Below are 15344 nucleotides of genomic sequence, written 5' to 3' on the forward strand. Positions count from 1 at the left end.
GTTGGTCGGGTTCTCAAGCCGAACTTTTATGGCATGAGTTGGGTAATCTAGGTTGGTCGGGTTCTCAAAATTTAGCCCAACTTTTATGGTATGAGTTGGGTAATCCAGGTTGGTCGGGTTCTCAAGTTATATGTAATAGCCCAAGCCCAAAAGACCATCAGCTGATAGATATATTATCTTGTTTAGGTTTTCCGTTTTACGCTTCCTCTCATGGTTTATAAAACGCGTCTGTTAGTAAGAAGTTTTCAGATCTTTATAAAAAATGTTTCGTTCTCCTCCCCATATCTCACAATCCACCCCCCTTTGGAGCCCAACATCTTTGCTGGCACACTGCCTTATGTCCACCTCCATCGGAATTCAAATCCTCGCTGGCACATTGCTCATTGTCTAACTCTGATACCCTGTGTAACAGATTGAATCCAAGCCCAATGTTACCAGATATTGTCCTCTTTAGACTTTTCCTTTTGGGTTTCACCTCAAGATTTTTAAAACGGGTTTGCTATAGAGAGATTTCCATGCCCTTATAAAGAATGTTCCATTATGCTCTCCAACTGATGTGAGATATCACATTATATGAACACCATTAGAAAGGAACGTCGATTAATTTAATGAACTAGTTGTAGAAGACTTTGCCGATCGTGTCAACGATCATATGATGGATGAAAGCAACGTTAATGCCAAAGATGAAGGAGACAAAGATTTTGGTGAGAGCGGTTTCTAAAAGCTTGTACTCGCTACAACAAATGGAGGACATATCGAGCTCGAAGTTGACGGAAAAAAAAAAAAAAAACCAAACAGTTGGGCTTATGTCCAACTCCTGGCCCAATGGGCTCGTTAATTTTTCCATATTTTCTTAAATTAATAAGAAAAAGCGAATAGAACTATCTTTAACTAATTAAGACATATATATTTTATTATATAGTTTAAATAATTATTTTTCTCTTTAATTCGGTATGTTTTATGATAAATAAAATATTTAAATCCTCTTTTATTAATGAAATATATATATATCTATTATATAAACTATAGTTTATTATTACTCTACAGAATGGATAATATAAATAACGTTCATTCCCCGTGGAGGCATGTGCAAACTTTTAATTAATTCTTTAAGATTATTGAATGATTATCCATTATTGATAATTGAATTAAAGTTCAATTTATTTTTAAAAAAATCTATTGATTTTAATTATTTATCCCAATAAATAAATATATAGATTTAATATTTTTTATTCCCAATCACATGACATCAGATAGCTGCCACCTAGATAATAATTTTTTTCCAATTGAATTTATTTATTTGTTAAAAAAAAAAAAGCTTAATGGGTCGTACGTTTTCTTTTTTCTTTTTAAGTAAAAATTAAATCTAAATAATTCATCCAATCAATTAATTAAAATATATATGGTCAAATAAATACATTAAAAGTTCAAAATTAATTTTTATAAAATAAAAGGGTACTTTATAACTTAAATTATATATTATTTTAAATACGTGTATTTTAATTAAATATTAACAACTATAATTTATTATAAGAAAGTTATTTAATGTGGTGGTCGTTAATAATTTCTTAGGGTATAATTAGATATCTATCGGTCCGAAATCTCTCTACTTTATATAAAATATTATTTTTTTAAACAAAAATTAGCACATATAATTTTTTGTTTGGGCCACCAATAATTTTCCCTAACATTATTTACTTTTAGAATTGGGACCAAAATCCCACTCACCACAACTTTATAATATAATATTATAAAACCCACTATTCCAATCACATGGATTTTACGGTCGCTTCAGTTAAGTTAGGGGTGTGTACAAGTAGCGTCGGTGACCCAAACAACCAGAATAAAGCTCGTAACCCAACCCAACTATCTATTTTCATGTTGGGTTAGGTTGAGTTGTCGGTTTTTTATCTACTGTACATGTTGCATTAATAACTATAATAAACTAAAATTCAAACATCAAACATTTACATGTCAGAACTCTGACATTAGTTACAAAGATTAAATATTCTTATTATTCATAATAATCTTAGAAGTAGGATGCTTTTGAACTCGATCAATTATTGTTTTTTAACTTAATCTAACTTTCGAATGAAACATATTTTAAGGTAGTTTGGATTGGATAAGCTGATTTGGTCGGGTTTTGGAATCATGTGAACGTGAAATAAAACATATTTTAAGGTTTAAATATGTTTGGTTAGGGAAGAAAAAGGTGGAAAAAGGAAGAGAAATGGTTGTGGTCCTAAAAGAAGAAAGGTTTGTGGAGATTAATGAATCCAAATAAGAACAAAGAAAGAGGGCATACCTACCAACCAACCAACCAACCAACCAAATTGGTCTCCGCGTGAGGATTTGCTTACAAAATAATAACACGTCCAATCATCGTACACTTTCCTTTTCGTTTCCAACAAGCCTAAACCCATTATTCACATGATAATATATTCATATGGGAGAGAGAAAAACACGTACGAAACCGAGAAAGTGACGGTAACATGTTAGGGTTGGTCTTTGAGCCATGTAAGTGTCATGATACAATTGAGGAGGACGATGCATCATTCAATACACTAATAAGAGTGTACAAGATTATCGAGCTAAGATGCAAGTAGAAACAAAAGCAACAGTATCATTAGGGATGTTAGGGACAAACTTAATGGGAGGTTAGATGGGGCCCGAGCCATAACAATGAAAATTAGAGTCTCGTTTTTGAATTTTGAGTTAAGTTCATATGACTACGAGATGTAAACTCACCAAACTTGACGTTGATCGAACATTGAATAGACATTCCACCTTGGTGTATGACTCCTTGCCATTTTGATGTGGGTGGGTGTCTGATCAAGTATGCTTTAGAATGTACTCTTGGGGGAGATATGATGTTGAGTTTCGTGGCCGAGTGAGTCACCCGATGACATATGCATGTGTCATGGCATTGACAGAGCGTTTCAAAACAAATGTCTCGAGTGTCTTACTTTGAAAATGAGATTCTAAGGACAATGTCGAGTGTCACAGGTGTGTTTAAATGACTCGATATATGCTTTGATAGTACTCGAATGCTTGAACATGAAGTTAACTCATGGGTCGATTCACCAAGCATCAGGAGAACTCGATACTTCTCGGTTGGTATGATACTTGCTTGAGTTATCTTGATAAGCGTTATAATGGCGAGTAAAGTCCTATAGGTGATCTTAAGTCGATAGAAGCCCAATAGGCGTTGAAGTAGGCCGGTAGAGTTCAGTAAGAATTATTATGGCGCGGTAAATGCCTACATCACCTAGTAAACTTCAGTAAAGTGTTATAAGCTCGTGTTTGGCCGAATGAAGGATTCAAACTTATTTCGGTGAAGTCTCAAATCGATAGAAAAGTATGAAAATCATATTGTCGAGAACCACGATGATGAAATGAGATGTGAAACCGTGTTTGAAGAACTTTAGCCTCATGTTGATATAGATAACAAGTATATCGATTCATTCATGTATCCCTCCTGAAATGCTCCATGTCTAGAATTCAGATCAGAATTTGACACCTGTGTGCCTTGACATTCCCGTGCGACACCAACATGAGTCATTTTAGCATGCTTTGCACCATATGAACATATACAGGAGGTTGCCCATTATAAAATTTCTTCAACAAATTTAATCGTTTATATTGTTTTCAATAATATTAAATACGACTTCTAATATTTATGCATCCGCTGTTAGGTCAATTTTCATCTTTTATTTTAAATAAAAAATATAATTTTCGGACAAATTTCAAATTTTAAGTGGTATTTTTTTAAATAAAATTTTAAACTTCAAGTATAAAATTGAAACTTCGTATAATTTAATTAAATTATAAATCTAAATTATTATTTTTTAAAGTTATACTTATAAAAATTATTTAATTAAAATATTTTCAAATTTTAAGGTAAGGTTTGAAAATTAAAGAATTAATTAAATTAAATTTACAAAAATTCTCCACCTCTCACTTTTTTTATTTAATAAAAACAAATAGAAATTTAAAATATGAAAACTAAAAATAATAATTTAGATTTATAATTTCCAATTAAATTTCTAGCTTGCTTGTATCTTTAACTAACCCCTATTTATTTATTTTTAATAGCTTTAATAAAGTCATTAAAAATTGTCCATTTAATGTGAGTTTGATAATGACCTTGGCAATAATAAAAAAAAAATGATTTTATTGTTTTAAAAATATTTTCCCTAAAAACATTACTTTAAATGGTCATTCTCAACGCACTAAAAAATTTAACAATTATTTATATAATATTTTAAAAAAGAAATGGTTATTTTTTTTAATATTTAAATTAAATTATAAATTTATTCCTTAAATTAAATATTTATTTTTATTTAATTAAAACATTTTATGAAAAAGCTGCTGACGTGGAATGATCAGGACCGACCAACTGTCTCGTATTTGGGTCTAATGGGAAAGAAAAGACAATAAAGGTTGCCACGTCAGCTTTACGTCAGCCATCCAACACACCACTAACTTTCCATCAAATTTTTTCCATATTAATATTAATACTAATTTAGGTAAAACATCTAATCGTCACTAATTTCTTAAATTTTGGTGTTTTAAATAATATTTTCTTTTTCTTCTGGAATCGACATGGAATCTCATATAAACGCAGACGTATATACTGACCCGTCAATTGCATGGATAAAGTTATACTGACCCGTCAATTTTTTTAATTAATTCAAAATTTTTTTTAGGAGGGTTGGAAAAGCTCGTTACTCTAATTTAATTTTAAAATTGTTAAAAACGTGCGTGCACAATTTTTAAAAAGAAAAAGAAAAAGAAAAAAAAAGAGTATTATCCAGGTCAGCGTTGCAATGATATAAGGTCCTAACCCCGAAATGGAATATCTGTACCTAAAAATAAAAAATAAAAAATAAAAAATAAAAAATCATAAAATATTCTGCCTGGTTAACTCGAGCCAACCATGTTGCCTGCTACGAAGCAGACAACGAAAGGGACGTTACTTAACGGTGACGCCGCTAACACCTTATGTCTTCCGTTACCCAAACAACACGCATGCCGATGCCGTACTATTTACCCAGTCATCTAACGTCGTTAGTTTCTCATTTCTCCGTCTTTCTTTCTTCTCTTCCCCACTTCTTTCCGTCTCTCACGTCGTCATATTAATCATCGTCTACGGTTACAATCGAACCATGGTTGAGTTTAGAGACCACTGCAGGTTCACAGTTCGGGCAGCTGCAGAGCTAGTTCCCGTATAATAGGACGCGCGCCAAGCCGTTTCGCGATTCCTTTTTTTCTTTTTTTCTTTTTTGTGACGGCGTTTTTCTCCCCCGACGAGCGACAGAGAGAATCGGCGGTTGATTTTCGAGCGGTTTCTATCACTGGTGCCGTGACGGAGGAGTTTCAGGTTTGTTTTGGTGGTTTAATTTCGTTGTAGTTGCTGTTCTTTTGTTTTGAGTCTTTGACTATTTGTTGGGGAAATGGGAGACGTCGGAGGTCTTTGTCGCTGAATCTCTTTATATCTCTTACTCTGGAGGACGGAATTGGAGTGAGTGTTTAGTTTGTGGCTCATGATTGGTTCTGATCGTGAGTGTTTTCAGGGGCGTTGTTTTGAGTTGCATTGATTTTTGGTTGCTGTTTCACTTGGGAGCTTGACGATGGCTTGCAATGGAGGAGATTCGTATACGCAATCTTGTGTTTCGACTCAAGGTAAATTTGCTTAATCTTGGAGTTTTTTTTGTTCTTATTGGGGAAATATGTCGGTGTTTTGCTCTGTGTTTAAGATCAGTGGTTTCTTGATAGGTAGTGGAAGAAATGATCTGTACACGGAGCTATGGAGAGCTTGTGCAGGTCCACTGGTTGATGTACCTCGCGTTGATGAGAGAGTCTTCTATTTCCCTCAGGGGCATATGGAACAAGTCTGTCTACTGTTTTTCTGTTCTTTTTTCCTTCTTTTTTGTTTTTGTTTCAGATCGGTTCTTGTTTTGTGTTTGATTCCTTGGAATTTGTTTCCGAAAAGCGTGATTCATGGGGAAGATAGAAGTTAGCATGTTGGTTGATTTATAGGCGTTGAATATTGTAATCTGTCTGTTGTATTTCAATTTCTGAATCATTATGCAGTATGCGTGGTTTTGAATTGGGATTATAACATTTCTTCTGGATTGTAGTTAGAGGCATCGACGAATCTGGAGCTGAATAAGAGAATTCCTCTGTGTAATCTTTCCTCGAAGATTCTCTGTCGTGTAATTCATATTGAGCTGCTGGTACTACTTTTTATCATCTTAAGTTGCTTGTTATTTCTGCTTATTTCATTTTAAGTTTTGTGCTGAGATTGGGGAATCTAGGCAGAAGTGCACCTTAAATCCTTCTTATTTCGTTCTTCATTTTTTGTCCCGTCCCAGAATATCTGACCTGCTAAGCTTTGTTGTACCTTTTTAAGATTTCAAGTATTGGTATTGGTTCATTCACTTTCGCATGCTTCACATTTTTTAACATTCAACTTCATGTATCAGTTAGTGAATGAAGTATTGTGTTCTTATTTATTATTTTCCTCCGTACTCGTAGGCAGATCATGAATCGGATGAGGTTTATGCACAAATAACTTTGATGCCGGAATCAAATGTAAGAGTTGTTCCAAATTTTGATTATTGATGAAAATTTGGCCTGTCAAATTGGAAATTGTTTTTCTGCATGACAACCGGTTTCATTTCTGGTGTATATCTGCAGCAAAATGAGCCTAACAGTCTAGATCCATGTCGTCCTGAACCAGCAAGACCAGTTGTTCATTCGTTCTGCAAGGTTTTAACTGCTTCTGATACCAGCACTCATGGTGGGTTTTCTGTCCTCCGAAAACATGCTACTGAGTGCCTACCTCCTTTGGTGAGACTTGCTTTTTATTCCTCCTACAAGTTATGTTTTTGCTCTCTCTCTCTCTCTCTCAGTTTCAGTCTTCTTAATTTCCATTCTGAATTTTTTTCCAGGACATGACTCAGGCTACCCCAACTCAGGATCTGGTAGCCAAGGATCTTCATGGATACGAGTGGCGATTCAAGCATATTTTCAGAGGTAATGCATTATCTAGTCATTTATAAATCTTATACAGAGATTTTTCTTTAATCATTGATCTATGTAATTTGCTCAATCATATGTTATTTGGCTTATTGCATTAAGCGATCCCCTTTTATGAGCCGGGTGAAAGTTTGGTTATCCCGTCTGCTTTACCAATAAAATTTTCTTTATTACATGATCAGGTCAGCCACGGAGGCATCTGTTAACAACTGGGTGGAGTACATTTGTTACTTCTAAGAGATTATCTGCTGGGGATTCCTTTGTATTCTTGAGGTAACAGTTTTATCTATCGTCTCTTCCTCATCCACCCTGTCCATTGCATTTTTATGTGCGAGAATCAGACTGTGTTAACTTCAAACATGGACAGAGAGGTTTTGAACTATACATAACTTTGAGGCACATGAACAGACCGAGAGACAGAAAGAGATAGGGTTAACAAAGCAATGTTATGTGGAAAACCTAAGCCTCACTGGGAAAAAACTAAAGGACCTAGTCTAGCATAAATCTACTATATGAAGTTACGGGGTTTGGATTTTTAGACTGCTCAACATACTCAAAATGCCTCGACTGTTACTCAAGTTTCCAACCTACATTGCAACTACAAATTACCTTAAGCTTAATATTGTATGCTAATGATTGCGGTTTTCTCTTCGTAATATTGTATGCTATGGACTCTTTAGTGATAGAAAAAAATTGTTTAATTACAAGTTTAGTTCTTTAACTTTCATGTTTGTGCCTAATAGGTCCTTAAACTTTGAATTTTGTGTCTTAAAAGTTGCTGATATGTTCAACTTTTTTTAAAATTAATGAACCTTTGAGAATAAAATTGATCTTTGTGTCTAATATGACGTTAATCATCTTTCAATTTATATCTAGAAAGTTCATGAATATTAAGAAATGTTGAAAAGGTCAAGGTTCTAATAGACAAAATTGAAAGCTCAAAGACTTGTTAGACAAAAAAATAGAAATTTTAGGAGCTTATTAGATAATTTTTAAAGTTCAAAAACTTGTTAGACACAGATTGAAAGTTCATGGACCTATTTGACACTAATTTGTATGTTCATGAGCTAAAGTTGTAATTTAACCAAAAGACGTAATATGTGAAGCACACATGTATTGTTTGATCTCGTGAACTGTTGTTTGTTTGAACGAAGATCCTCCAAGGCCTCATGCATGAGCAAACACATCTGCTAACAATGAAGATGTTCACGGGTATGACTTATTTAGCAGTGATATTTTTGCTTGAGTCAGATCCTGCTTTCACTAAACAAAGAACAGCAGCAAGCAGTATCTGGTGTGATTATGAGAGTAGAGCACAGTGATTGATTTTTTACCATTATCTCGAGCCCTCTGCAAGCCATCCCCAAGGATTAAACATTCAAATGTTGCAAGAGTTTTATGAAAACATAGATTGCCAACTTAAGCTAGTTACGAACATGACTTGATACTGGAGTTGTATAATTACTTAACTCGTAGGTTATGGTAACTGTATTTTTATTAGACCTTTAAAACCTAATGTATCATCATGTGAACTATAATCTATGTTTAATTTCTCTGGTTTTACAAGCTTTAATTTATGTGAGAGTTGCTTGAATAGGGGAGACAATGGAGAGATGCATGTTGGGGTGAGGCGCCGTGCTCGACAGCAGAGCAGCATGCCATCATCTGTGATATCAAGTCAGAGCATGCACCTAGGAGTGCTAGCAACTGCGTCTCATGCTGTTACAACTCAAACCCGCTTTGTAGTCTATTATAAACCTAGGTACTCAGGATTTTAATTCTGAAGTCAATTATATACTCATTGAAGCGGACTGAAATCTTTTTCTCCTTTAAATCAGGACTTGTCAGTTCATAATAAGTCTGAATAAATACTTGGAAGCAGTCAATAACAAATTTTCTGTTGGCATGAGATTCAACATGAGTTTTGAGGGAGAGGATTCTCCGGAGAGAAGGTAGTGAAATAAATAATAAAATTACTAGAATGTTCGAGATGTTTTGAGTTTTATCTCTTGATGTTTTTTTTTTCTTCTTCTTTTTGACTTATTAGGTTTTCAGGAACTATTATTGGAGCTACAGATATTTCACCTCATTGGCCTAATTCAAGTTGGAGATCACTAAGAGTGAGCTGCTGTGAACCCAATTCCCACCGGGAATTTCATTTTAAAATCCCTTTTGAATTATTTACTTAATTTAATTGTTTCCAGGTTCAATGGGATGAACAAACATCTATTCTAAGACCCGACAGGGTATCGCCTTGGGATATAGAACCACTCACGTCTTCAGCAGTCACAGGTCTATCTCAACCGATTTCAAAAAACAAAAGGCCTCGACAATCAACTCCAGCTCATGGTGTGACGGTTTCTTTCTGCTCTCTGTTGTCTTTTATCTGGTCTCTTTTCCTTATAGACATATGTGCAAGTCACTGGATCAGTCGGTCCAATTTGTATTCCAGCTTCTATTTTATTCTTGGTTTCTAATTGAACTGTAGATGGTGCTGATTTGCCTAAGCCAGCACTTTGGGATTCTGGACTGGCAGAGTCACATGATGGTAAACAGTCCAGTAATGCAGCTGAAAGCAGAAAAGGTGAAAATAATGAATTGTGTCACCACAGAGAGACAGATGCTATCAGCAACAGGACATGTGTATCAAGAACACAGGCTGATGGGACCTGGTTATCTTCTACCCAATCCAATAGTCATAAACACCCAGTAAATGACATGGCCCAGGATTATAAAACTGTCCCTGGCTGTGGTTGGTCTTTTCTGTCAGGACCTTCAACCTCTCATTTGGTTAAGTTAAGTGATGAACAAATACTTGATTCCACTGAAAATGGGAGGAAAGGCGAAACAGTAGCTAGTTGTAGATTGTTTGGTATTGATCTCAATCATTTGGCTAAACTTCCTGCTGAGAAAGCATCTTATCAACCAAGCAGTGTGTCTAGTGACACGGATGGGCGCAGCAGTACCTTGTCAGTAGCTCAGTCCGATCCAAAATCTGACAACTTGGAGGTCTCTGTAGAAAGAAAATCAGAACCATTACAAGCATCTCTGAAGGAGACTCAAAGCAATCAAAGTAGCTCAGCTAACACTAGAAGCCGCACCAAGGTGCAGAAGTTAAATTTGTTCACTCAATTTAGTTGTAAAGAATTTTGTGTTCAAGAACTAAGTAGGGAATTATTGTTTTACTTTTGTTTGATGTCCAATTGTGTCGAAAGGTTCACATGCATGGGATGGCCGTGGGTAGGGCAGTGGATTTAACCATCTTAGAAGGCTATGACCAACTAATAGATGAGCTTGAGAAGATGTTTGATGTTAGGGGTCAGCTGTGTGCTCGTGATAAGTGGGAGATTGTATATACCGACGATGAAGGGGATATGATGCTTGTTGGAGACGACCCATGGGAGTGAGTACAATTAGATACTACTGGTTCAATCTACATGATTCTTCTCATAGTCCTTGCTTCCACTTATTCCTTTGTTTTCCATCTTTCGCAGAGAATTTTGTAACATGGTGAGAAGAATTTTTATATGCTCTAGGGAGCAAGTGAAAAAGATGAGCTCAGGAAGCAAGCAGCTGACGTCAATAGAAGTCGAAGGGGCTGCCATAATCCCCGACTCCCCTGCAGTTTGAGATAGGAACTTAATTTTTATCATTTAAACTCCACTTCCGATGTCTTTCCCTTGTTTGTTTGTTTTGTTAGAGCTTGTTTTGGTTCTAGGTCGATAATAAAATATGAAATTGAAAGCCAGGGCAAATGAAGGGCTGTTTATGTGACGGTACGTTTTTTAGAGTCAATTACAAGCCAAACTGGATTTTAATAACATGAAAGTCTCAGTAGTTGCCGAAGGAGTTCGACTGGATGTTCGGTGTAATAATGCATTTTATCAGTGGCGTTTGGTTTCTGGGAAGGGGATGAGTTTGTGTGAGCCTTCTTCTTTCTTTCCTGATCAATGTAAATATATGTATTTTCTGCACTTCGATCATTTTATTCAACTAGGCAGAAGACTGGAAGCATTATTTGATGCACAAGTTTCAAGAATTTGAACGCATTCAAATGCAAATCCTCTTTCGTTCAAGTATAACTCGTGTTTTAAGTTACCTGCATGAGATGTTTAAGCCATATGCCCCACAAACTCAACAATAGAACCCTTTATTTCCGTACTTTCCATATTCAGTGGTTAATGCAATGAAGAGGGGAGACAGGAAGTGTTCTAGTTGGCAATGTTCAAGTAATAGCTCTTTACATTCTGATCTCTAACAGGACTGTTTTGGCTGTCTGAAGATCACAATGCCTGGCTAGCTGCTATCAGTTACAGTGGGAGGTTGCAAAAAGCTTGTTAATATATATATGTTTGTGTATGAATATGGAGGACAACTGGTTCTCACTCCATGGGAGTTACTCTTTTGAGCTATTAGTCCATTTCAACCTTGCAGTGTTGGATCAATACATTTAGCATATACTCTGACTTGATCCTTCCTGTTGTTGTTGCAGCTGCGGATGTAGGAGTGAATATGATCTCATCTCTGCAGTCTGGTTGGAAGTTGGGGGAAGCTCCGATGAGCCAGCCGGTGGCGGGGGTGGGGGAGACACCACAACCGGCAGATCAAAACACCTGGTTGTTGGGATGACTGAGCATCTACAGAGAGGACAAGTTGAGTTGGAGGTGAGCCAGTGATTTATGCAGTCAATATGAAACACATGTTTACATGATGGGACTTGCAACAATTCCTCTTTTATCTCGAATTCTCCTAGGCAGACGCAACACCTGTTAAATGGATAAGAAAATCATTACTTTTTCTTTGTTTCAGTGCTCATTTTCAACCCCACACATCCTTAGGGCAATATAAGGTTGACTTCAAATATCAATCTCTCCCCACAAATTGGAGACATTTAATTGCAAGAAGGGGCCAACCTCAACTATACTCCACGGTAATGACATGCACTTTTCTTAAGTTCGAAAGTTCTAATTTTTATACTATACATTTGTTGAAACGATGTTCTAACTCTAGATTTATGCTTTTAGTTCAACAATTATATAATTTCTATTCATGTTGGCCTTTATAATATCTATTTGAGAAATTTAGGTCTATAAACAAAAAGTTCAATCCTTGTGAAGAGAAATAAAGGTTTAAAAGATACAAACAAACAAGGCCATCCTCGTAGGAGTGCTTAAAACTAGGATTTAAATTACAAACTATTTATTAATTTACTAAAGTAATAAAAGAATATTGAAACATAATTACTATGTACAAAAAAGAACCAAACATGCCCTTCATCTTCAGTATCAATTTTGTCGGCCTAAGGTTCTACAAATAACTCCTTTCAAACAAAAGAAGACAAAAACAAAAGTAACTTATAGAACCAAAAAGTTTAAACCCACTTTTGAGAAATTAAAGAGAGGATGTCATAAGAGATTCCAATCCTTCAAAGAACAGTAATCTAAAATAATCAACAGAAATTGAAAAAAAAAATCTGTTTAGCATTTAGCTTTATCATTGTTTGTATTGTTATGTGTGATCCCTATTTAAGTCACTAAACCTTCCATCTCTATCTCTCGACTGTTCTGTATTTTTGTCCCCTTATATCTCTCTCTAACACATTAGTTTCTATTCTAATGAGTCATAGGGATATCTCGATACACAAATTATTCGATCCGGAGATCGAGTAAAACTGTTGGAGACATCACTAAACCACCTGAGGACGTCTCTTGCATAGAAGAATTCATAGAGATTTTTTTAGAAACCCAATCCAGCCTACCCGACTGATATAATCTAGAATCCGCTCTCGTCCTTAACTTTAGTAGGTGCACCTATTGATTTCTATCCTGAGTACTTCAACGAATAAAAAGAAGAAAAAAGTATTCCCTTCCTGTTATCTTTGTGGTAGCTTTTGTAAATTCAGTAAAGAAATTCAGAGGGCCACAGATCTTTTAACTATCAGAAATGATGACACTTACAGAGAATCTCTGGTCCTTAGCTCTTCATTGAATAGGATCTTAGGAAGTTTGTCTACGGGATTATCAGCCTTCAAATCCACTTGACAAGCCTGTACAATTAAGATCAGTTGAGATGAAGAAAAATGGCACAAAATCACTGCAAATCAAACACCCACTTCCAAAAAAGGAAAAAAGATGAATGCTAAAGCTTCAAATCTTCCTTAGATTCTCTGACCCCAAAAGTAAATTACAGAAATGGAAACACCCAGAATAAGAAAAAGACAGCAAACTAGGAAGATGAAGAAACAGAGGAGTTTTGCTTACAGTGGTAATATAGAGAGTGAGTGTATTGGAAGTAGTTGGAAGTATTGGGGGAAAAGAAGAAGAAGAAGAAGAAGAAGAAGAAGAAGAAGAAGAGAGAGAGGAAGCCCTTCTCTTGAGATAAAACAGGTAGAAAAGAAGGAAGAGAATAATGGAGACGAGGATGGGAATGGAGAATATGAAGGCCTGATAAAGCTTAAGTTGAAGTGCTTGAGGATAAAGATGAGGAGGGGCTGGAGTTTGAGGCTGACCCATCAAAGCAAAGCAATAAACTTATAAAAGATCAAACCCAAAAACTCGAGCCAAATCAGACACAAAGAAAGAAAGAAAGAAAGAGAGCTTCTGTCTTTGCTTATACAGAGAAAGAGAGAGAATGGAGAAGCTTGTTTGAATTTAAGGTCAGAAAAGGAGAGGGGATTTTGTTAAAATAATGTCACTTTGTCAAGAAAATATAAGCAAATTAAGGCCATTTGGAGGGTTCTTTTTGATGATGGGACATGGCCACAACCCTCCACTGAGTTAGTAGCAGAGCAGAGGGCTCTGTTTTCACCAAGCACTGAGGCCCCCATGTTTGAATCTTCCAAAAGCTTCCTTCCATAACCCATAAGCCATAAGCCAAACCATCTTCCTTGTTCTTGTCTTATAAATTATTGTTCCTTCAGATTTAAAGCAGTTTGGTTAGAAGGTCAAAATGGGTTCTAACCACCTTTAGGAGGAAGGAAAAAAGAAGAGAAAAGGAAACAACCTCATAATTGACAGCAAATTGGGTTCTGGTTCGGTTCAAATTCAACTTGAACACGTTACCCAGTACACAATTTTATTACATAACATTAAGGTTGTCTCTCAATTTGTCCCATCAGCAAACAGTGTGTTAATTCATTCCCTGTTGCCATTGCATGTGATGTTTTTCTTCCCTCTTTTGGTTCCTGTTCTTTCTTACTTTTCTTCTGTGATGAGGGGTTGGAAGTTGGAATAATTAAGTGATGAAGGGTTGGAAGTTCAACTAGAATCATCCTTTGAGTTCATAATTGGTGATTTTGATTACTCGATACTTGCTCCTATTTAGAATGAGATGTAATTAAGTTTTTAATAGTACAGGAAACAAAATAGTCATTTTCAAAGTTCAACAACCTTGATTTTGATTTGAAAGTACATAAACTAAATTAAAAAAATTTTAAATACAAGGACCAATAACAAATTTGAAATAATTGTTTAATAATTAACTTAAAATATATATTCAATAGAATTCAAACAAAGATTAAAATATTGATGTTAAGATTTCAATTTTTCTGATATATGGACACAATATGAACATCAATAGAAATTTCTATAAATAAAAAGAAAGTATAAGAATTATTTAAGTTCATAATCGAGTAGTTTTTGCTTCCAAACTAGTTAATTTTGTATATTAATAAAAGATATATGAGATATTGATAAATTCTTAATATCAATATTGACCATTTGATTTATAGATTTATTGAAATATCGATTATTATGGATATTGATATATTTGTTTTAGTTTCTATAAATATACACATTTTGCAATGAAATTTTTTATTAAGTAGTATTTAAAAAATTAAGGAATATATAAATATATATATATATAAAGCAATAATTTTTTTCTAGATTTTGTTTTAGAAAATCATTAATCCCTTATTTAAGTAAGTGGAGATTATTGATTTATATAATACTTAAATTTACAACTTGTTGAGTTATATTTAAAAATAAAAATCAAACAAATTATTTTGATTTGAACGAGAACAAGATCGAAACATCGAGAGACAATAATTAGTATTTTAACTATTAAATTATGTTCGAGTTGAGTTGCATTTTTTTCTATTTTATTTATGATTAAAATAAAAATCTTTAACAAAAAAATAATGAAAAAATAAAAGGAAAGAATATGTTGGAAGCATTATCATAAAGTGATATTTACGGTCTGAACTTCTCATCATTGAAAAAAACATTTGATGTGTTACCAAAGTTTGTTTGAAGATTGTTTTCAGAATATTTTTCTATTTAAAAGGGTAAAAAAAAAAAAAA

At 34.6% G+C, this 15344-nt stretch overlaps 2 protein-coding genes and 1 long non-coding RNA gene across 6 annotated transcripts; 2 read left to right on the forward strand and 1 right to left on the reverse strand.

Moving 5' to 3' along the window:
* The first annotated feature begins 5236 nt into the window (after window positions 1–5236).
* On the forward strand, window positions 5237–11085 carry LOC111808453 (auxin response factor 9-like). 2 transcript variants are annotated; one of them, XM_023694435.1, is made up of 15 exons: window positions 5237–5383; window positions 5577–5685; window positions 5779–5894; window positions 6144–6239; window positions 6541–6597; window positions 6703–6855; window positions 6957–7041; window positions 7227–7317; window positions 8642–8806; window positions 8883–8996; window positions 9092–9164; window positions 9249–9393; window positions 9533–10149; window positions 10260–10447; window positions 10539–11085. In XM_023694435.1, the coding sequence occupies exons 2-15, from the start codon at window positions 5634–5636 to the stop codon at window positions 10672–10674; spliced, it is 2088 nt and encodes a 695-aa protein (XP_023550203.1). In that variant the 5' UTR covers window positions 5237–5383; window positions 5577–5633; the 3' UTR covers window positions 10675–11085. The 2 variants fall into 2 exon arrangements, with proteins under 2 accessions (XP_023550203.1, XP_023550204.1); XM_023694436.1 differs by lacking the exons at window positions 5237–5383; window positions 5577–5685; window positions 5779–5894 and adding an exon at window positions 5947–6054.
* Window positions 11086–11178: 93 nt separating this feature from the next.
* Window positions 11179–14434, reverse strand: LOC111808455 (probable E3 ubiquitin-protein ligase RHA4A). Of its 3 annotated transcripts, XM_023694440.1 has the most exons (4): window positions 14047–14419; window positions 13305–13957; window positions 13002–13090; window positions 11179–11810 (listed from the first exon to the last, which is right to left on the reverse strand). In XM_023694440.1, exons 2-4 carry the CDS (start codon window positions 13554–13556, stop codon window positions 11495–11497), a joined length of 657 nt encoding a protein of 218 aa, XP_023550208.1. In that variant the 5' UTR covers window positions 13557–13957; window positions 14047–14419; the 3' UTR covers window positions 11179–11494. The 3 variants fall into 3 exon arrangements, with proteins under 3 accessions (XP_023550208.1, XP_023550209.1, XP_023550207.1); XM_023694441.1 differs by having other exon boundaries at window positions 11179–11681; window positions 13305–14434; XM_023694439.1 differs by having other exon boundaries at window positions 13305–14419.
* LOC111808456 lies at window positions 11617–12111 on the forward strand. The gene is made up of 2 exons (XR_002817078.1): window positions 11617–11708; window positions 11854–12111. It is a non-coding gene; the product is annotated as an uncharacterized LOC111808456 (long non-coding RNA).
* Window positions 14435–15344: the final 910 nt, after the last annotated feature.

Source organism: Cucurbita pepo, chromosome LG13, assembly GCF_002806865.2.
Source record: "Cucurbita pepo subsp. pepo cultivar mu-cu-16 chromosome LG13, ASM280686v2, whole genome shotgun sequence".
NCBI classification, from domain to species: Eukaryota; Viridiplantae; Streptophyta; class Magnoliopsida; order Cucurbitales; family Cucurbitaceae; genus Cucurbita; species Cucurbita pepo.

Bases quoted from the DNA above. Each gene is read 5' to 3' on its own strand.
- LOC111808453 (XM_023694435.1), top strand. From the start codon at position 5,634: ATGGCTTGCAATGGAGGAGATTCGTATACGCAATCTTGTGTTTCGACT. The intron at 5,895-6,143 runs GTCTGTCTACTG...TCTGGATTGTAG, and splicing joins CTCAGGGGCATATGGAACAA to TTAGAGGCATCGACGAATCT. The intron at 7,318-8,641 runs GTAACAGTTTTA...TTGCTTGAATAG, and splicing joins GATTCCTTTGTATTCTTGAG to GGGAGACAATGGAGAGATGC.
- LOC111808455 (XM_023694440.1), bottom strand. From the start codon at position 13,556: ATGGGTCAGCCTCAAACTCCAGCCCCTCCTCATCTTTATCCTCAAGCA. The intron at 13,091-13,304 runs GTAAGCAAAACT...TTAATTGTACAG, and splicing joins TCACTCTCTATATTACCACT to GCTTGTCAAGTGGATTTGAA. The intron at 11,811-13,001 runs GTAAGTGTCATC...TCCATTTAACAG, and splicing joins CTAAGGACCAGAGATTCTCT to GTGTTGCGTCTGCCTAGGAG.